General features: G+C 41.3%; 3 protein-coding genes across 3 annotated transcripts; 2 read left to right on the top strand and 1 right to left on the bottom strand.

Moving 5' to 3' along the window:
* Positions 1 to 4,796: 4,796 nt before the first annotated feature.
* Positions 4,797 to 5,696, bottom strand: LOC133909810 (uncharacterized). The gene has a single exon (XM_062352358.1). The coding sequence runs from the start codon at positions 5,663 to 5,665 to the stop codon at positions 5,180 to 5,182; it is 486 nt and encodes a 161-aa protein (XP_062208342.1). The 5' UTR covers positions 5,666 to 5,696; the 3' UTR covers positions 4,797 to 5,179.
* Positions 5,697 to 13,669: 7,973 nt separating this feature from the next.
* On the top strand, positions 13,670 to 19,800 carry LOC133896954 (uncharacterized). Its single transcript, XM_062337576.1, has 11 exons — positions 13,670 to 13,936; positions 15,302 to 15,483; positions 15,673 to 15,854; positions 15,969 to 16,658; positions 16,801 to 16,857; positions 17,142 to 17,487; positions 17,562 to 17,761; positions 18,536 to 18,612; positions 18,702 to 18,803; positions 18,968 to 19,154; positions 19,240 to 19,800. The coding sequence occupies exons 2-11, from the start codon at positions 15,303 to 15,305 to the stop codon at positions 19,327 to 19,329; spliced, it is 2,112 nt and encodes a 703-aa protein (XP_062193560.1). The 5' UTR covers positions 13,670 to 13,936; position 15,302; the 3' UTR covers positions 19,330 to 19,800.
* Positions 19,801 to 20,872: 1,072 nt separating this feature from the next.
* On the top strand, positions 20,873 to 22,969 carry LOC133896964 (uncharacterized). The gene is made up of 2 exons (XM_062337583.1): positions 20,873 to 21,738; positions 22,181 to 22,969. The coding sequence occupies exons 1-2, from the start codon at positions 20,873 to 20,875 to the stop codon at positions 22,824 to 22,826; spliced, it is 1,512 nt and encodes a 503-aa protein (XP_062193567.1). The 3' UTR covers positions 22,827 to 22,969.
* The last annotated feature ends 106 nt before the right edge of the window (positions 22,970 to 23,075 follow it).

The following is a 23,075-nucleotide window of genomic DNA, read 5'->3' as shown; positions in this document are numbered from 1 at the left end:
TTTATGTCTGTAGCTGGCCATGCTAAAAAAAATTGGCCGGTGTTTGCTTCAAAGCAAGTTTTAGTCAGCTCTAACAAAATTTGCTTTGCTGACTAATCCGATTGGCCGAAACGTCCACCAAAATTTTAGCTTGGTCGCTGCAGCATACCAAAATGATGTGGTAGAGGGCTATTGGCTGCATTAAATGGTTCTTTTTGGATTAGCAACTTTTCAAACGATTATATTTTTTAAACCATGTATCCGATGTGTAATTCAATTTAATCGTTGTATTCCTTGTGATTTAATCTATGAAACAAGATCCATGTTGTCTATATTTTGAAAGAAAAAATAATGACATGTGGACCTCACGTGTCATGCTCTCAGATTTGTCATTACCTTAGTTTTCGGTTTCGTTATGAACCAAACACTAGTTCTAGAGACTAATTTTAGTATTGCCCCAATTTAATCGCAACCAAAATTTGGCTTCGCTCATTGGTGTAAGAAACCAAACAACCTTAGATGTAAAATCTTCATCCGAGCGGTCTGGATAGTTATAGTGGGAGTTTATGGGGCTTTGTTTATGTTTTTAGGTGTTGCCTCGAGCTGGAAATGATGATTAGTGTGGTGTCCACCTCTCTTGAGGTCCGATGTTGCAATTATCTTTTTCTTAACCGAATGGCAGAGCTCTTGCCCTTGTTTTCAAAAAGAAAAAAAAGTCTTCCTCGTAGCTGGTTCATGTATAGCGAAGAGATCTCTGCTTCCATGTTTTTCTTCTTCTTCTTTTTTTTTTTGAAAAAGGATCAAACTCTTGGAAAAGTCGCCTGAGCTACTGGGAGCCGTAGGTCGTTCCTATTTTGGGCCGCAAGTTCGGTTAGAGCCCAATACGAAGAGCTTTCTTTTTCTTATTTTTGTCTTGATTCTGACTCCAGCCGTATGTTTCTACCCCAGTACGAATTGTGCTTCATCTGAAAATTGTGTTCAATTCCTAAACCCTGATTAGCAGACTGAAGAAGAACCGATGTTTTTTTTTCTAGAACAAGAAGAATCAGTGCTATCAACGAGCAATATGCCACTTACGAAGAACTTGTATGTTTCAGAGCTGGTGCCATATGTTACTACGGAAGAACAACCAGTGCTGAACGAAAAGAGAAAAACTGTTGCCTATCAGCACTGAACAAATTTGGTACATAAATAAATTTACGAAGTTTCAGAGCTTTATTATTAGAAGAAACTGGCGTTACAAAATATGTGTAGAGCATTACAATGTCAACACCTAACCAGAATTTAAACTACTGTGCATCGAAATGTCAAGAAGAAATGAACAAAAATAGCATGTCTTCAGATTCAGTTTTCTGATACAAACTGTCTTTAATCACTCGTCACCTGGGAACTTTTTTAAAAAAACTGGTCACCTGGGAACGTTGTGAACCTGAAACAAAGATTAAAATAAAGGTTGTGTGGAAGTTCAATGCAAAGTATAAACAGATTTGCCACTCTTAAGTTGCCTTAGATCTTGGTTATGCGTCATGGCCATTGGATGTGCATGTGAGCAAGTTCAATGCATAATAAAAATGTTCGGCTTTATTGAAAAACCATCTAGCTCCAAGAGAAAAAATTTCCACACATATATGCGATTTGTTCCATCAAATGTAAATATTGTTCCGCTTAATAAGAAAAAATGTTATAGCTTCAAAAGAAAATTATTCCAGGCACATATGTGATTTGTTCCACAAAATGTAAAAATGTTCCGCTTAATAAGAAAACATGTTGTAGCTTCAGGAGAGAAAAATTCCACACATATATGCGATTTGTTTCATAAAATGTAAATATTGTTCCGCTTAATAAGAAAAAATGTTATAGCTTCAAAAGAAAATTATTCCAGGCACATATGTGATTTGTTCCATAAAATGTGACTTAGGTAAACGAAAATGTTCTAGCTACTGGTATCTCGGTGAGATAGGCAACTTCTCACTTATATGAAAAATAAAAAAACAAGGAATAAAGCTCTCCATCGTGGACTCATGGCAGTTAGATTTCTAGGGCTGGTTTGTTTGGTTCATTGTTAGATGTAGAGCTTTTGCTAGTTTATTTTAGCTTTGTCAATGTAGTCTCTGTTACTATCGTAAGTAAATTTAGTTGTAACCTTTTTATTAGTTAGTATTTGTCATCCTGCTAGTTAAAACAAATGAGATTTTCCTACATGTATTTGGTTTTCAGGGTTTAATAACACTATTTTGTTTATGTAGGTGGACGTTAGCTCTAAGCTAATCGCGAAAGAAAAAGTTAGCTCTGATCTAATCGCAAAGAAAAAAAAGGTTAGCTCTGAGCTCAATACCCTTCACTAAGGAATCATTAATCTTTTCAATTTAGTTCTTATGTTTCCAATATGAAAAATTTGTTATCAGCACATCAAATTCTCCTTGTTCATTTAAACTGGAAAAAAGAAACTTAAAATAAACCTAAAAATGGTAGAAAATCAACACTAGAACCATCTAAACCAACACGAATCGCCCAAGGAAGAACCCCAGATCGAGCCACCGAACGAAAACAAAACTCTAGGGATCAAGCTAACCAGCTGCAATCGCGAAGAATCGTCGAGGAATACCCCAATCGCCCGTCGATCGTCGGAGACCACCCACGAATCGTCTCTCGAGAGACCTCTCCTTCCGTCGACGGAAACGAGAAGGGGAAGGAAAGAAAAACGGGAGAGGCGCATTGGAAGTGCGGCAGGCTACATGTAGCGAGTTGGGAAATAAAAATTCAGCGTTCCAACGTTCTTAAAATTCAAAACACTATGAAAATAATTATAAAAAATAAAAAAATTATGATGAACAGGATACTTTAATGTAACGCTCTAAAAAATTTGATAGTGTTTTAGAATATAAAGCTGCAAAAATTAAAATAGACATATATATTTATAATTTTCGGATTTTAAAAATATAAAAATAAAAAGGTCTTGCCTAGCGAGTAGCGATCTCACTGTTGAGCCTGTAGCCATATCGTATTCATGCTTGTGATAACACGGGCTTTGGGAGCCGGAAGGCTAGCATTATGCATGCATGGGCCAAGTTGGACGTGGGAGGTATCGTACGCGTTGCCGGCCCAACAATCCGAAACACACGGCTCGGCCCGGGAAAAAGGCTTGCTCGGAAATGGACCCCTGCCGTCGTCCGTCGAGCTTCTAATGGAGAGGCGGCACGCCCAGATGCTCTGTGCTGCATTAGGAGCTCTTTCAGTCGTCCGATTAAGAAATCGATGGCTCGGATCAGGCACAACAGTATCGACCACCGACGCAGTCTCCTGAAAACACCAACATCATGGATCATGTCGACCCGAGATTACCGTCAGATCGTGCAGGGGCCGCTCGGATCAATAGCTACAGTGATTGAATTTTTGAGTTATTTGTGCTGCTCGACCACCACAACTTTTTAAGTTTTTTTCTCTTATTTCTATACTCGAACTCCTGCACAGTGGGGCACGGAAGTCACGTATAATATAACTCATACGATATCCCACGTCTAAGTTTTATAGCTACTCTCACGCCCCATATAAGCATGACCATGTGTTTCACTCAAAAACACGAAAGCGAAAATGAAAAGAAACTAACATCAACAAGTTATTTCCAACAGAGACGGCGCCGGCCGAGCCTCGGGCAGCGCCTATCGCGGATGTCATTGTAGTGGGTAATCGAGGGACATGTCTTTCCTGGCCGGCGGCGCCGTGGTCGGCCATAATCTCCGCCTGCATTTTGCTTACAGAAATATTAGGATTCCTGCTGCATTGAGCCCTTGAGTGGTGTTCGTGCACGCAAAGCTTTCCTCTCGAATGAATTCGAAGACCACCAGACCTTGTAGAGACATTCGGTTAACCTCTGGTGATGCGAAGAAGATTGGGACGTATGAGTCGTGCTGCATCGAGGGGTGTTCCTTCAATTCTTTACTGTTGACTGCATTGCGACGTCTGATCACTCAGCACTGACATGACATGGAAGCAGTGAAAGATGCACGAAGATGAACTGGTCCCCCGAATTCCTCGAACAAAGTGCGCAAGAATCCGCCGGGAAAGCACGCACTCGTGCAGTCGTGCACGCCGGCGCCTGGCTGGCGGCTTTGCGAGAAGATGGTGCCTGCCTTTGCCTGACACCGTTTCGGCGCCCAGCGCTTTTCTAGTTCTATGCGTGCTGCCTGCCTGGCCTATATCGATCGACTCCCATGTGAGTTGTGACGAGTCGCCACCTGTGACTCTGTGTGAGACTCTGCGAGGCTACAACAACTGGGCTTTGCTCGACTACCAAATGATTCCAATTTTCTTCTAAAAAAATGTTGATTGCTGTCGATTTTGGTCAAGATCGTTAATCTATCACGAGATTTAAGAAAGCAACAACCGGTTTGTGCTTGCGCTAATGATGTGTGTCTTCACCATCAGCGCCGGAATCATTGCGCGGAATCTCAAAGGTGATGGAACTAACATTATTGCGGTGCGCTGTTGTGATCGAGATTGGTGGTGGATCCTCGTTTATCTATTATTATACGAATGTTATAAAAAGTTATCATGTTTATTTTCAAGATCACAAAACTATTATGAACATCTAATGATTTAGATTAAAAAAATTCATATCAAATACGATTAATAAATAGTTAAAATTAAAATTAAAATTATAAAAAATTAGCGATTCGATTTCTATACGATTTGAAAAGCAAAATATTTAAATAAAGACTCCAAATAGTAAAAATAATAATGAATAGATTATTTTTTAATCAAAAATTATCATAACAAAATATTAGAGCGAGACTAGCCACGTTATTAATGTCGGCCACCTTGCTAGTTTTTACAAAAGAAAAGGGACACAAGAAAATGACACATTGATACAATATACAGCTTTATGTACAAGGTTCAAATTCAATTTGATACAAATTTGTCCTCTTTGTCAATGTCTCTCTCTCTTTTCTAGTTCCTAGATGAGAAAAACGCAGGAACACTCTTCAGTCTTCAGCCAAACGGGAAATAAGTTAAAAAAGATGTTCAAAAATTCACACAAGAAGATCGGCACGCGACACTCGAATGTACTTTCAACGAGAAAAACAAGCAACCAAAGGGAACACATGTACGAAAACGAACGTATTTACCACGCAGAGTATATGAGAAAGGAAAAGGGAATCACAGCATCGATCTATCACACCATGCGCGCGAACTCCTCAAGTCAGAGGTCCTCGGCGATGCACGCAAGGTGCGGCTGCCACGGCGAGGCGTGGCTGCCGGTGCTCATGCGCCTCCGGTGCTGCTGCGCCGCCGTCCTCTTCGTTGTCCTCTCCGGCGACGCGCCACACAGCCCCAGCTGCCGATCGCCGGCCACGACGCTGCCTTCCGACTTGCTGCGAACGTGCCGGCCCGGCGCGCCAGCGCCAGTCTTCTTCCCGTCGGGCACGGAGGCTGCCGGGATGAGGAAGTAGATCTCCCCGCGCTCCAGCTCGGACTCCGGCGACACGATGATGATCCGGCGCACCACCCCCTGCTGCGACGAGCACGGCCTGCTGAGCACGTGGTTGGGGTGCGCGGCGAGCACCTCCCCGGCCGACACGGCGCGGCCGTACTCGTCGACGCGACCGCTGAGGTGCACGATCCGGACCAGGTCCAGCGCGCCGCAGGGGAGCACGCACGCCAGGCAGCACCGCAGGCTGTTGCCCATGTCGATCGATGATGCCGTGCTTCGCGCCTTCCCCCCTCTCTCTCTCTTCACTGTGCAATGTGGCCACCAATATATATAGGAGAGGATAAACAAAGAGCCAGAAAAATAATTAAATAATTAACAAGTTAATAAGCTTAACAGTTTGGTGATGTGACAGTAGTTTACGCCCATAAACACGTATAGATCACCCGGAAATGCAAATCTACATGAACTTTGTAGACGTATATCTCACACATCCATCTATTTTATATAATATTTATTTATTGATTGATTTTTTCTACTTTATGTTTTTTTCTACTTTATGATTTTTTTCATCATTTCTATAGTATAAATCTCAACATAAATAAATAATCCATATGTGTGTAAATCCTAATTTAAATTTTCCTTACATCTTATCTAGATTATGAAGTCTGAATTACACTTACCCTCGTCTAATCTGGGGAGGGATAGCTATAATTTAATCAGCGCCCATGTTCTGATAATCATTTTAATTTTTTTGGACCTAGCTAGCGAACGCCTCAATGATTCGCACACGGCAGACGGCACACTTATGCGCACAACCATGCTGCCCTGCTGGACCTGGTTGTATCTTCTGATCTTCTCCGATGAGTGATGCAAGCTATGCTTCCAAGTGCGAATGCACAATCGGTTACGAGAGCTTAGGTTCGAATTGGGTTTTAGGACTTTGATTGCTTAATCGTTTGGTGCCTGCGCATATATATAGGTTTCAAAACAGTGGGAATAATTATTTGGTGTGTTGACGAAGACGTGAGTGTACAACTCATCTATTAAGATTTAAATTCTGGTATCCGTGATTTACATATATACAAGTGTTTCTAATAACGTTATCTATATGAGTGCATTAATGATGTATATATACAGAGTGTGGTGTGCGTATATCACACTATATGTATATGTGTCACTTGTAATAAGAAAAAAAAAACATCCAATATGTCCGGACGTGCAAACTTCGACCTTTTCGGACACTGAAGGTAGGCTACAGTTCAAGCTACTACTTCTGTTGGATTATAGAGTAGCTAGCTAGCGCCAAATTAAAACAATTCCGATCGACGTGTGTGGCAGGCACCGTCCGCTGAACTAATCTTGCCATCTCGCTAAATAAGCGTCATGCCAAGCTGTGACCAAAATTATTGTGCAGGTAGAGACCTAGCTACTCTCTGGTCAACGCTTGTTACGCTTCTCTGCCACCGTGGCTCAGCTAGATTGCATTACGAGACAAGTTGTGTTCGTATCTGCTGGATCGATCGAGCTGTCAGGCAAAAAACGCAATATCGATGCCTGTAACTCTTGTGTGCGTGTGCTAGGTACACGAACGCGTACGGTAAAGGTCAAGTCAACTTATACTGCGTACGTACGCACGTGCTGGCCGCACGTGGGAGCTCTGGTGAAGCCGTGGAAGAGATGCCGCCGATCGGTCGACCCGATCGATCCGATCCGTCGTGCCCCTGCCGCGACACGTAACGCGCACGCAGGCCCCTCGTCCACGTGGGGCGCTGTCCCTCGTCCATTGATGGGACGGGCACAGGAGCATAAGAGCATTCAATTATATTCTTTTCGTTTCATTTTCTTCATAATTTTCCTCTTAATTTAGATTTTTTTTATTTTCTCTCGTCTTTAATAATTTTTTTAAAGAATTATAAAGAGAAAAAGAGATTATCACATTCTGAAGAGAATAAAATTAGAAATTCATTCGTAATAAAAATTATGAAGAAAACCGTTAAAATATAAAAAACGAAAATCATTTCATAAAACATTATTGTCCGAGAAGATGCCCTAACACGTTCTCCGTCACGATTCGGGCGGGCTCCAGCGATGCGCTGGACGAGCGCACGTGTGAGCTCGTCGGCCACTTGGCGGTCGCTTTCGATGCGCCATGGCGCCTGGCAGCACGGAACGGCCACACGATGGGCTTACAAGTGTGATAGCCTGGACCGCCCTTTGCAGAGCCTGGACCCAACAACAACCAGGCCTTTGAGTTGGGCCCAAAAGAGCAGCTTTTTACTTTTATATTTCGAAAATAAAAATATATAAAAATAGGCCTCCGTTTGAAAAAAGAATGCAGTACACCTATTTTTGCAAAAAAAATTATTTGCCAAATCTAAAAATAAAAAATCCCCAAATGGGAGGGAGCGCTTGCAGGGACGTTTCTGTACTCTGTATCGTGGCATTCACAATTCTTTATCGATCACCGACCTGGTTCATCAGATTCCCTCACGGCATTAATTAGTTGGCTTCCACCGCTCGCTCGGTGCCTTTCTTTGTTTTCGGCTAATATCTATGTATAAAATATAAATTAGCTCTCGCGTCACATTTTTTTCTACTATCCTCTCATTAAAAACTCTCAAAAAATAATTTAATCATTTTTACTTATCTATTCTTATTCTCGAGACCGCACGTCTTGTTACCGACTATAAATTTAAGACTATTTTTATTAATAAAAATAAATAAAAAATTATAAGTAAAATTAATGGATAATCTTCTCCTTCTTTTCTAAATTACATTTCAAATCAAATTATGATATCACTTTCGATATATTTATTCAATAACACTCTACTAAAACATTTATATCGCTATATTTTAAAATTACTATTGATATTATCATATCTAATATTTATATTATTTTTTTAATCTAACATCACTTATCTAATCATCTGTGATGCGTGGAGTCATCTGTGATGCGTCTCCACGTGACTAACGTCCTTATATTCTCTCCGGCGAGCGGAGACTTGACCTTACTTCGTTGCCTTTTGTGTGTGCTTGATACGTCAGCATCGCCGGGCACTTGTCATGTAAGCATAGCCACGCATCTCTGCGTATGCTTTGCCCCTAGCTTTTTGCTCAGTTCATCGAGTGCCGTCCATTGTTAGCAACGAAGCGGCAAGGTAAGCCAACTAGCCAAGCAAGACCCATCATCAGACAAGTGAAGAAGTACCTATATATTAACCTCTCACTTCCAAGCCTATTTATAATTCTTGAAAATCTCAGACATCCAACTATGCAAACGAGATGTGAACCTCCTTAGTCACCTTTCAGTGGAGCGAAGGGACACTAACTTAAATTAGTTGTGTCATCCACTTATTAAGCATATGTCGATGGAATGGCTAGAAAGAATATGTGTGCGCTCGTCCGCCTGGCCTCGCCTCACTGGGTCGGGCAGGATGGGGGGTACTGTCGTATGGCACTTAAGTGAATGATAAGTTAAAATTCAGTCCAATATCTTGTGCATATGCACTATTTTTTTACAATTTTATTTAATATAGGATGGTTCATATGGTTATGACATATAAAAATCGTATCGGTTGAGAGTTTATTGTGACATGTCTCAAGCATGTAGATCTTTCTCTATATATAACTATCAGCCTCCGCCATAATGTATACACGAGTTAGGGTTTTTATATCTTTCTCTCTGTTACGTCACCATATGTAGACTACTCAATCCCGCGCGTTGGCGTGCACCGGCGATCGGGAGAGTATGTCTCTAGAACCCATCTTCCTTGAGATTCTTCATTGAGAGAGGGTAAATAAATGAAAGGATCGAGTGGCCCAAGAGGAGGGTGAATTGGGCACTAATTAAATTTTTACCGATTTTTAGAGCACAAGACAACCTTATCCTAGATGAAATGAAATGCTACTAAACGAACAAGAAAGAACAAGGCAACTAAGCAAGCAAGCAAAAGAACCAAGAACAAGAGGAGATAGAAAACTTGCACGAAGAAAATACTCAAAGTAAATTACAGGAATGTAAATAGATGGAGAAGAGAACACCGATTTTTTCCCGAGGTATCGAGAAGTTGGCACTTTCCCCTAGTCCTCGTTGGAGTATCCACCAAGGATATAGCTCCCCCTTGAGTCACCAAGACTCAAGTGCTCTCTCCGGATTGCCACTTCTCCATCTCCGGATTGGCGGGCATCAAACCAAGTACAAGCTCTTCCCGGGGCTCCCACAAGACCTCCAAGAGCTCACCGAGAACACCTCCGATCACCAAGACCGTCTAGATGTTGCCAACCACCAAGAGTAACAAGCTTCAAGCTTCACTTGACAGAGACCAAGCATAGACTATAGCTAGATGCACATCTTGTTACTCTCCAAGCACTAATAATGTCCTTAACCTTCAATCAAGAACTTGGAATTCACTTAAGTGCTCTCTCTTGCTTCTAACTATCACACCAAGTGTATAAGTTGCTACAGTGTCGCAAGAGCACCTCTTGAAACCAACTGAGTAGGTATTTATAGCATAGAGATCAAAATTAACCGTTGGCTAACCACTCTCATTTTTCTGTAATCACCGGATAATCCGCTGGCTATATCCTTAAGATCACCGGATAATCCGGTGGGTTCAAACCCAGAGCCATCTGTCACTAGCCGTTGCACGGCAACATTTGTCCGGTGATAAACTCCAGTGAACACGCAGTCATCACCGGATAATCCGGTGAGTACAACTCACCCGACCCTTCGAATTTCAGAACCTTCTGCAAGAAATACTCCGGTGATATTTTTGCTCTCACCGGATAATCCGGTGAGTTCAATTTATCTGAGTTTCTTCACAACATTTCTCCGGTGGTCTGCCAGCTAAGTCACTGGATAGTCCGGTGAACGTAATTTTCCACTGTGGCCCGAAGCAATGCTCTCTGCAAGAAATAGTCCGGTGTTCATATTATGCAGTCACCGGATAATCCGGTGAGTACAAAATTGTTTTTCTCCAAAAAATTTCTCTGCTGAAAAAGCTCTGGTGGTCACCAGGCTTCCATCACCGGATGTTCCGGTGTAACACTTCTGAAATTTTTCATATAATTCGGATGCCTCAATTAGTGTTTATCCGGTGAGTATTAGACATCCATCATAGGATAACCCGGTGAGTGATATTTTTTTTTTCCTGAGCTCGTCCAATTCAACTCTCTTTGAGCTCTAACTCCTCGACAACTTCACCATGGACTTGTATGCTCTACCTAGTGCTAGAATTTAACAAGTGTGCATCAGCTATATCTAGACTCGCTAAGTCAAGCTACTACTTTTAGCCCCATTTTATAGTACGGTAAAAAGACTAAAAGAAAAGAAGACCTATACTACTCTAAGTGTCCTCCATCTCCTTTGTGACACTTAGAACTAGAAGATCCTTACTTTTAAAGCATATGTCCTTTGATTGTCCATATAAGCACTTTAGGGACCAAGATTACCCAAATATCATTGTATACTAAATTTTTGATTCCCTTCAAAAATAAATTGTTAGTCACAGTAATATGGTTGTCATTAATCACCGAAACACTTACCACTTATCTAGGGATCTAGATGCTACAATAAGACTATTGAAAAATACTGAACGTGACTACTCGTGATCTCTCCTCATATGTTGTCTGTAACATCAACATCAAGATTTTTTTTCTCTGCTACTGTTTTCTCTACAGAATATCGATACGCTCACCTCAATCGCATCTGTTATTTCCTCGTGTATAACATGATTTGTTTTTTATTGTTTCTGTTATTGAATATATTAGAGGATATTTATGTAGTGCTGATATATATATATATATATATATATATATATATATATATATATATATAAAATATACTAATGCTATATGATCATACGAGTTTGTTCGAATTCATATTTTATTCATAGATTATATTAAACCTAAAGTGCAGATTATTCCTACAGAAACCAGCCCGGATCGTTCAAAGAAAAAACTTCGAAGCTAGCTCGACCTCGTACTGCGCTGGCCAGTTTTCCAGAGCGTAGCACGTGTGACCTTCCACCAACGTTGTTCCTGGAGAAAACTTGCTAATTTGGTTAAACTATCCACAACATGCATGATGATTCATGGACACTAATTTCAACACGCATCTCATTGCTAGTCCTCTCATTGCTAGGACTAGCAGTGGGCTCGGTTCACAAATACAACGGTAACCATTTAAAAATCACGGTTACCGATCTTTTTGTCCGGTCCGGTTTCAGAAATCGAACGATAACTGAATTTAAATTCAAAAAATTCGGATTTTTTTTTAAAAAATTTCAAAAAAATCTTTAAAAAAACTAGACACAATTCTAAGACCTTCTGTGGAAAAAATTTCAAAAATAATGTCGTTTGCATCATATTCTATAGGGAGGAAGTTTGAAAAAAATGAATTTTTTTTTGAAACATACGGCTCAGATATTAACTCATGTTAAGGAAAAGTGTAACATGCAAACATATATTTTTCTTGTGTAAAAAGTATTTTAAGAGAATCTTTAAAAATTGATTTCATTTTATTTAGAGTTTTATTAATTTCTCTATGATTATTACAAAATTCACAAGCATAAAGTGAATATGTTAAGAAATAGCACTGTAATTAACTTATCATGTCTACTATTATTTTTCCTACGTAAATCATAGTACAAATAAGCTAATGAAAGTGGTTTCACTAATTTTTGAGGTGTTATGGGTCAGTTATGAATTAATCTAGTTGCAATACATTTATACAATCATGCATATTACAATAACTAATTCATGAGTTCATGTATTTTTAAAAGACATAGGATCATGTAAGAAGACTAACAAAATTAGTTTCATGATTTTTGGATTAGCAAAGAGTAAACTATGCATTTAACTTGGTTTAACAAATACAATTTGTCACAGAAAATTTTGAACTTTTTTATGAGTATAAATACTTTTATCATGTAGATCATGTCACAAGTAAACCAACAAAATTTATTTCACTTGATTTGAAACTCAGATGAATTAGTTATTGATTTTAAAAGATTAAGATAATTTTTGGATTTTTTGTTGAACTTCACTGAAAATCGAGAAAACCGAGTGGTTACCGAGAAAACCGAGCGGTTACCGACAATACGGAAAATTCGAGAAAACCGCTCGGTAACCGAATGGCTAAAATCGCGATTTTTTTTTCAAATTTCAAATTTTGCCAAATGAATTTTCTCTGATTTTTTTGAATTTTTGACCGATAACCACGGTTATCGCGAATTTTCAGTTACCACCGGAGCTCGGTAACCGAGCTTCGGTCGGTAATTTAACCCTGGCAATGGGTTGAATCAGATCTGGATTGAATAAAACCATATCTAATTTAAAACCCGCCAACCATAATTTAATTCAAACCGGAATACCAATTACCTGTGATGCAGGATGTAGATGATGACGTTGTATAATAAGGAGGGGAGAGGATTTGGGCGGTTAGGTTTCAATCTGACGGTTAATAAAAAAATAGTTTTGGAGGTGAGAAATCAATCAACAATTATCTAGCATAGTTTAGAGAAAAACATCTCTTTATTTCTAGACTAGACCCACCGTGTGACCCTCGCGATGGCAGCTCCGTCTATATATAATATATATATATATATATAAAAAGAGAAATGCTATTTCACTGTTTACAGATTTAGAGGACAAAATTTGTTAAATTTCGTATCGTAGGACGAACTTAGAGATTCGTTCGGCTATCTCCTCCGGTGAGCTACTTTAGCGATGTGTTCTTCTATGACGATGACAAGGTTATGGTTAAGGTTTCGAGTTGGGTTCAGATTTTCAGGATTTTAGGGGCCGCTAACTTAGAGGGAGCTCAGGGGAGGTCGTCGCCCTAGCGGTGGTGGCAGGCAAGACGGCGAGGAGCGGTGGGGCGCCACTGCTAGGGTGGTGGAGGATCATCAATTAGGTAAGGTTGACGGCAAGGGTGTCTCGTTCTGTAGTGGTTAGCATGTGAAGTGGTCACAAGCGGTGGTTTCAGCAGCGATGGTGCCACTAGAGTCAGGTGGGGTGGTAGAGGTGATGAGGACAAGCGGCACCTGACACTGTGGAAGAAAGATGGAGGGGCGGCAGAGGAGGAAAGGGTGGTGACATGGCTTATTGGCAGGCTACGCTGTCGCTATGTATGGTGCTAACGAGACGGTGCATGTGGTGGAGGAGGAGCTGAGGGGCTATAACGGTGGATGGGAATGAGGAAGAGGAATTAGGATTTAAATTCTTATACCAAGTTAAAGGCTGATCTGGACGTCGAATAAAAATCCAAATGTTAGAAATTCGATAGGCTTGAGGACTCCAAATCTATCATCAGATAGCTAGCAATATATAATTAACTCACCTGCAACCAGGCAGCGCTACGCTCACCCATTTGATTTACCCGCACAGCACACAGCACAGAAGCGAGTCATGCGACCGGTGGCTGCCAGCTCTCGCCGCTGCCGCGCGCGGGCCAGGCGACCGAACTAGCGGCGATTCCAGCAACAACCCACGATCCAAGCCCGGCGATTCCTTCCGCCGCAGCAAGTAAGCGATCCATACCGGCTACTGGGCGCTCGATTTGGGCCCGATTGGTGTTGGGTTTTCCTCGTTTGGTGGGGTTTTGGTGGGTTTTATGGTTGCGGATGATCGGGTGCGGTTCGGGGCTCGCTTATGAGTTGGTGGTTTCGTGGAGCGCTTCGCAATGCGGCGCCGTTTGGAGTAGTTAGGGGCTAGGGTTTGAGGAGATGGGGGCTGAAATGTGCAAGCTTGGTGTGCAGCGGATTGAGGTGGTTTTGAATGTTGGGGACTTGGGGTTCAAGTGCCGGGGGCTTTGTAAGTGCGGAACTGCGATTTCGACGTCTTCTTACGATTTGTTCGTTGGTTTTTGCTTGTACTTTCTCTGGTTATTTTCAGCAGTTAGCGAGTGGGCGTTGCCACGGGTTTTGAAATTTATGGATCATTTGGCAATCTTCCAGTCGTGCATTTGATGTAAGCTTGTAACAGTGAATCGCTTTTAATTTGTTTTTAGCAGCTTTTCCACTCTGGATTGCTGGGGTTTTGGTATTTTCTGTGCTCGGGGTTTATGGAGGCGATATTTTTTACTTTTGGAATTTTTGAATTTGGCATGTAGCAGCACGGGAGTTGTAATTTACTGAGACTGGTAACGGATTTCGACATTTTTATATGATTTTCCGGTAGCAAATGATGTGGAGCACACGAGTAGTCTTTTGACTTGGTCATTGTTGAAGGGTTTTGTCGATATGGTCCTTTCGCGACTGTTCTGCTCGGGTGCTGAAGTGAAGTGAACACGGTGGATTGCTGGATGGCTCACCTGATGTTGAGATGTGTATTAGCAGTGACTTACGAGACCAGCATGACAGAAATTTTGGTGGTGATATTTTGTGCTGTGAGTTTTTTTAGCCTTTGTTATTCCAGGTGTTGATCGAATTGCACATCGCATGGAGTCTTTGGATTCCTTTGGTTGCTTCGATTATTATTATGGAGTACGAGATTTTGTCCTTCTAGATCAAAGAAGAGTGTTTGAAGAAAAATTGAGACGAAGGAAAATATCTTGTGAACAATGTGAAGCAAACATAATTATGAGTTTTATTTGGTCTTGATAACTTGGTAGTCCCAAGTTTTGTGGAGGAGATGTTTTTAACTTTTTGTTTTTTCCTTTTTCCTGTTGTTAGACGATGTTAGGCATATCGGTTACCTTTTTAGTTACACTTCGTATCTCCTTGGTGGTCCTTGTTGTGTTACTGGTTCCAAATTTGCGTTTACTTTATATACCTCTGTGTTGCTACTTGTGATAAGTTATTGCTGTACTGAGTTCGTTGCTTCAGCGCACCTGCTTCTATAGTTGTATATTAAGGTTTACATTTTGCATGTTGTTGTTGTTTTTCAAAGAATGGGTGCTGGAAGGAAGACCGAGACATTAATTCCTGCTCCACCATCTCAAAATCGAACCAATGCATGGTATGGGACCTATTCTGTTGCTACGCGTAATCTCCGGGCAGATCAGCTAGGAGGAGTGATTTTTGGCTGCAAACACAACATGATCAATGAATGCCTCTCTAAACAACTCTTTGGTTAGTAAATTATTTTCCACCTTATAATCTGCATCACCATTACTGCGAATAGATCATCATCCCCTTAAAGCTACATAAAACTATCATAACATAAATGCTTGGTTTTTGGAACAATGGCTTGTACATCATCTGCATTTCTTTCTACTTGCTTAATCGGGATGGATTGGCTTACTGCCTTTTGTTCGATAGGTTTGCCATCAGGCCACATCTCATATGTGAAGAATGTTAAACCTGGCATGCCTCTATTTCTATTCAATTATAGTGACCGAAAAATGCATGGAATTTTCGAGGCTGCATGTGCTGGCCAGCTTAACATTGACAAGTTTGCCTGGAGTGATGATGGTAGAATAAAGACACAATTTCCTGCACAGGTATCATCAAATAACAATCCTTCTTCTATATATCCATGACCATAATTTGTAAGTTTGGTTAATCTAGTTGTAGATTCGTAAACTGACTGACTTGTGAATTATTGTATTCTTAAGGTCCGCATCTCTACCAAGACTCAGTGCCTTCCGGTTCCAGAGTCTCAGTTCAAAAGTGTGATCAGTGAGAATTATCATAAACTTCGGCACTTCTACTTCGAGCTAGATCATGCACAAACAAGAGCTTTAATATCTTTGTTCAAGCCTGCCCCTGCTGGTGATGTTCCAAACAAATGGAGTCCTTCCGGATCTGTGCCATTTCCTACAACCAAAGCATATCTTGTTCCTGGTCAAGTGAAGTCAGAGTCCTACCCAAAGGATTTTAATCAACGTGGTGTTTCTTCTGATTCTCGTTTTATAGCTCCTTACAATTTGGTTCATCTGGATGGTGAATATGCTAGCACTAGCAGAACATCAAGGATCAACCTTGACGAGGAGGCTTCTAACTGGGATGACTTGGATCATGCTGCAACCAAGGAAGGAGCTGAATCTGTTAATGCTGACCTTCAACATACCAATTCAGTGCATGAAAAACAACATGACAGAGTGTCTGTTAGGCAGAAATTGCAAGAGATGTTTGTTTCACAGGAGGAGGCCCGATCCTCCAAGGATGATGTTGATTCTGCTTCAGATAAACCCACATCTCAAGAAGCACAATTCAGTGCCACTCTCCTCACAAACACATCTGAGTCCACCTCAAAGGGTGATGCACCTATGGAAGGCCACACATTGTTAGGGCAAAATGCTGAGGTGCCTTAAGCTATTCCATTCTATTGCTTATCCTTTGAACTCAATTATTTTCACATCACGCCCTATATTTTAACTGTATGATTTCTAATGTTTGGTATGACAATTTTGTACTGCTACCTGATGTATGTCTCATTGTCTGTAGCTGCTTCACATCATCAATGAATTATCCAAGAGGACGGAAGCAACGGAGAAAAAGCTGGTACTTCCCCCCTTGACTGTTTGAGGTGTAAAAGTCAATAGTGTTATTATCAGTTGGAGACGAAAGTGTAAATAGATGAAGTTGCTTTCCTCATTGGCTCCAGCTCTGTATTGGCATGTCCACAGACTATCTTTGTTTTCAATATAGTTCGAATGTTTAGTGGAAATAAAGAACTATATATGTTCTTTGTATGTTGTATACGTGCTTGATGTTGAGTTAATTATGTTGTCCATGTGTGTTCTATTCGCAATCTTTCTCCTAAGTATTCTTCTTTTATGTTCTAGGTTGAGTCGGACCAAGAAATACTGTTTCTGAGGGAATCAGTAAAGGACACTGAAAGAAGAGTTCAGCAACTGGAATACCAGATTGAAAAACTACAACCGAACTATAACTCTTCAGCCTCACTCCTTGGTAGATCACAAAATGATGTGGGAGGGCCATCTATACTCCTAATAGGTGGCTACAGGGGCAGTACCTGCTTGTCATCACTCGATTCCTTTTGCCCTACAACAGACAGACTAGTTCCTCTAAGGCCAATGAGCTCATCCCGTGCATATGCAGCTGTTGCTGCATTGAAGGATCATATCTATGTTTTTGGTGGTGGGGATGGCAGTTCATGGTGTCGCACAGGTAAATATTCTAACATAATAGAGTTCTTTATATAAGTTCCAAGGTGTTGACTATCTGCATATCTTCAATTTAAGTGGAATGTTATACCAAGGGGGGAAATGAATGGATAACATGCCCCTGCTTGAAACATGATAAAGGAAGCCTTGCTGGAGCTACTTTGAATGATAAAATATTTGCTATTGGTGGGGGAGATGGGTCTACAGTTTTTTCAGAAGTTGAGATGTTTGATCCAGCACTTGGGAGATGGATAGACAGTCTGTCTATGCGGCAAAGTGTATGGTCTCACAATCTCACATTCCTTATGGCATTTAATTGTTTGATTCTTAGTAGAGTTTTCTAAATTTATCTCCAATGTAATACGGTTTTGGGGCTTTACTAGCATTGTATTGTGCCTTCTCAGTGTGATATTTAATAAGGTTCAGGAATCAGTATCCATAAGATGGAGCAGAAATGAAATCTAAATGTTATAGAGAGAAGTTGTTTCCATATTATTATATCATTGTTTACAACAACAACAAAGCCTTTAAAGCCCAAGTTGGGGTTGCTAGAGATGAATCACAACAAGAGCCACCAACAAAAGGGTATAAAAAGTAAAAGAGGTATTAATAATAGTAATAATATTAAAAGGGATGTTATATTATTGTTTAGTCATCATAAATCTGTAGGACAGTATTAATTCAGTAAATCAGTAACAATCGAATGCTTTAGAATATATATAGCTGTTTGAGCATTAGAATTTGAGTGGGGTCTGAGTCTATGCTAGGGCACTAGTTTTTTTCTTGGATACATCTAATTTAACCTATTAGTTTAGAACTGGTATAGATCATACATATTTTCAAATCCAGGCTATATCAAACTATGTGTTGCACATTGCAATGCACACCATATTTGCTAGAGAGAAGTGGATGCCATTTCATGGGATTTATTCTGGATCTGTCCATGACTTTATCTTTTTCTGCAGCATTACTCCATTCCTTTTGTCTAGTTTACCCTCAATGGTTTGATGCTAGGACTAACGTTCTTGATTTTGTGTGATATGTTGTTTCAGCGGTTTACCCTGGCTGCTGCCGAATTAAATGGCACTCTCTATGTTACCGGTGGTTATGATGGCAACACGTACTTACAGTTATGATCCTTCACCACTCTCCATTGTATGATTTTGACTTCTATACCTTTTAGACTTGCCTATTGAATGAAATACTTGTAATACACAGATCAGCAGAAAGGTATGATCCAAGGGAAGGTTTCTGGACCCTACTTCCAAGTATGAGGGCAAGAAGAGGATCCCACTCGGTAGCTGTCTTGGGGGAATCCCTGTGAGATTCTCTCCCTCCCTCCCTCTGGATAACTGAATGCTATGACTCATTTTTCTTTTGAAACTTTATGGCTCCCTTCTATCGTGTGTGACCTCCCTGCAACATAAAACTTACATGCTCCGCCTCGACGTTGTGTACACTGAACATGCTAGCTCCTGTTTCAGATACGCCGTGGGAGGGCACGATGGAAACAGCATGGCTTCCACTGTAGAAATCTATGACCCACGTGCCAATTCATGGAGGATAGGCAGCCCATTTAGCGCCGCAAGAGGATATGGATGCGCAGTTACAGTGAATGATAATTTGTACCTCATTGGTGGGGTCAACGATGCTGGAGAAACTATCGAAACTGTAAGTCTGTCCGGCGTTAATCTTCTACCATTCATCTTTCTTGGACTTGTTTGAGGTTCGAGTTTCTTCTGTTGCTGTTTCGCAGGTGGAAGTTTACAATGAGAGCCAAGGCTGGTCGATCTCAGGTTGCGAGGCAATAGGAAGGAGGGCCTTCGCCTGTGCTATTGTCGTTTGACAGGACTGCAGGTCTCATATCCTACCAAATTTCTCCCGAGTTATGAATCTGCCCTCTTTCCGGTTCTGTACAGGGCAATACCTCGGTCAGAGTATACCGCGTCCCCTCTGTACTGTCATCTGTTTTTTGTGCATGTCTCAGAACCAACAGGTTTGACAGCCATAGACACCACCAGGGTCTATGCCCACCCGTACTTGTACAGGCATTTTGTTGTTGTTTCTGTCAGTTTTGAGAAACTACACATGACAGGCGATAGGGCGTTAGATGTTGCGGGAACAAATTGAGTTTGTTCAGACTTCATGGGTCACTTCGGAAGTACGAATGTTCGTACCCAGCTGTGTTACATTTTAAGCATCTTTCCGTCCTCTGTAATTGCCGAATGCTGATAGCCATCTAGCTAGCTCTGGCTGCTCTATTTGGGAGCCGGTGGATATGATAATTGTAAACTTGTAGTGGAGGCTTTTGGACGTTTTGTGCCGGTAAACTGCTAGCACTCTACCCTTCTCCTTCGTGCCATATAGTCGGAGCGGTTGGCGGAATCTGGACTCTGGGGCAATGCAGCGTGCTGGTGAATGAAATGCAACGCTGCTAAGCAAAGAATATGGTCCCAACTATCGGGGTTTGGCGTGACAAACTGCTTATCCATCTATCACAGAAGAAAGATGCGATGCGACTGCAGACCTGTTGCTTGTGCGAGATTTCAAAAGGTCAGTTTAAGCCATGATCAGTTCAGGGATTCTCTCCAAAGATGCCGCCAAGCGGTCGAAATCGAGCCCTGGATGCGCATTTCTGAGTACATTTCTGCGTTCGCCTGATGAGGTTTGGACGTTTTTACACAGATGTAAATAGGATTTCTCATTACTAGATATTAGCTATAATAGAATGTATAAAAAAGTCTCAAGGGCTATAAACTGGGCAGCTACAATCCTCAATTAGACTGGACGAGGACAAATCATACGTAGCTAGAGTTGATTAAACTCTGAAACCTCGCGAAAACAGAGAAGCGAGATTCTTTCAGCTCCGATTACCAATCGGCAGCACAAGCTTCTGGACAAGACTAGCATCCATTCCTCGTCCAGAAAAGCATAATCTACCCGCACGGTTTCACCCCATAATTTTGCAGTGTAACACTGGACTCAATTAGGCGCACACACCAAATAAACAACCGCCTTTGTGTCATTGGCAACCAATTATCCGCTCACCATCGCTTTTTGGCAGCTTTCTTCTTTAAAACCACACAATATTCTCTTTATTACGGTATAACTCACCAACTTGCCTTTGAAATATGTTGTAGCAATTTACCATGTGCTCTGCACGGAAGTATAAAGGGAGATTCCTCAAGGTCCAATTGACAATAGAAATTCTTCAAACGAGACACCAGTTTTCTAACCGAGAATCTGCTTTACCCCAAACTTTGGCAGGCCTTACTGGGCTCAATCATGGACAACCAACATTTTATCCACAGAACAATTGCCTTTATCCTCTATAAAACCTACCTATTCCACTCATCAAACCACCAGCTTAAGTTTCCAACACCAAAACAATGGCCTACAACTTCGCTCCTGATGTATGGGGTTGGATCACCAACCTGCCCCCATTCTCCCAATGGCGCACCAACACCATGTGCCTTTGTATTTGCACAACACCATCGGCATCGGCACCATCACAGCCATCCATGAACATCTCGGTTGCGAAAGCCCCTCCCACCCGCCAGCCTTCCTATGTCACCTTCTCCATCTTTGCAAACTACCATGTGCCGATTTCTCTGTGGACGTCAAAGCCAGTCCACCTGAAAACAAAGACACAACAAACTCTAGACGAACAAGATATGATACAGGTGTTCGTTGACATTGTCAACGCAGTACTGAGGTATGGAGCAGACAAGAAATTGTCCTTTCGGTTTCCTGGGGCACAGCCTCATGGCAACTTCAAGGACGTGTTCAACATAGTTTTCTTGTCCCTGGCCTTCCTGGTTTGCATCTATGAGGCTCCTCGCGATCTCCGTCCTGGATGCTTGGATTCACTGAGAACCCAGCTTACTAGTTCAAAGTGCAGAGATGCTGCAAAGAACCTTGTCAAAATGCTCGGGGCAAACCTTGAGGACCAGTGGATGCAGACAATGAACCTTGCAGTGACTAACTGGATTGTTGAGCTGCGATCCTCAAACCACTCATTTGGGGTGCCATCACCACTGTTCTCATATGCTCTCTCAGCAAGCGGGCTCTGGAAGGTGCAGTTGTTCTGCCCAGTCATAGCCATGGGCATGCAAGAACCTGCAGAAGCAACACAGGATGAGCGCCTTCTCTTCTCACTCATTTATCAGCAACTTGAATGTGTGATTCAGCTAGCTTACAGAACAGTCAGAAAGGATAACTGGATTGATGTTGAGGTGAAGGTGGACAATATAAGGTCAGTGATTTTAACATACAAGGATTTGATTCTCTTTCTTACATGAATCAACTAAACCACTATCAATTCAGGAACCAATTTCCCGTTATTTTCCTGGCATAGCAATAGTGACTTGATTTTCAGTACAAATGGTAATTAAACATTATAACTTGAAAGCATATCTGCATGAGTTGGCATCAAAGCTAAAGTTTTAGCTAGGAAATAAGATCCTGGATAGGTGATAATATGATTGATGCCTACACTAAGGTAAAACATGACCAATTCTCTGTTTGAGCAAAGATCCTACATCAACCCAGTCTTCATTAGCATACTGTAATCTAAAAAACAGATTCTTTCACAGGTTATGATTAGCTGTAGAAAATATTTTAAAAAAAACACCATACACGTAAACTATCTAAAACAAAAGGAAAAGAACAACACTTACTTTTGGCATCCATCGCAGATGTGATGTGGACTCTCTGGTCTCTGAAACCCTCATGGCAGAACGCGGATATGGCTCGGAGGAGAAGCACTTCCCATCTCGTGTCATGTTGCAGATCACACCTATGCAACAATCTGAAGTATTGTCTGTTTCAGTCGGCAAGTCCAATGACAACCCCACACATGAGTTCGGTATTGAGAAGGGTTTTGAGGGTTCATTTGATCCCCCAAACTCATTTGGTATTAAGGCATCGGTCACTGAAAGCGTTACACTGGCCATGAAGCCTTGGAAATTTGAACAGTCTGTGCATGGCGACACTGCAACCTTGAACTGGTTTCTTCATGATGGTGTAAATGGAAGGGAGGTTTATTCTTCAAAGCCATCCAAGCTTTCCCTGCTTCAGCCAAGGGCCTGGTTCCGTGACAGGTACTCGAATGCATACCGCCCGTTCACAAAGCAGGGGGGTGTCATTTTTGCACGTGATGAGTATGGAGACAGTGTCTGGTGGAAGATCTGTGGTGCAACATTAGGAAAGACTATGGACTGGGAGATCCGAGGCTGGATTTGGCTAACTTACTGGCCTAACAAGCAAAAGACCTTTCACAGTGAAACAAGGTGGCTTGAATTCAGAGAATGCCTGCAGCTTCCCCTTACAAAGTTTTCATAACTTAACTGTACTCTGAATGATTGTATAGCAGTGTGTGATCTAAGTATTGAGAAACCCATGCATGTATGTGGCACAAAAAGTAAGATTATTCTATTGTAAATGAATATGACACCTTACACAGAGATAACTTCTTGTTTGAGCAACTTAATTATTATATATGCTTGTTTGGTGTACTCACGACTTGTGTAGAGATAACTTGAGTTCACCTGAGCAAATGTGCAATATTAACAACCAAGAGAACTCATTAAA

This window comes from Phragmites australis, chromosome 2 (genome assembly GCF_958298935.1).
Source record: "Phragmites australis chromosome 2, lpPhrAust1.1, whole genome shotgun sequence".
In the NCBI taxonomy this organism is placed as follows: domain Eukaryota; kingdom Viridiplantae; phylum Streptophyta; class Magnoliopsida; order Poales; family Poaceae; genus Phragmites; species Phragmites australis.
Note: the sequence above shows the minus strand (reverse complement) of the source record. Positions and strands in the feature narration are given on the sequence as shown.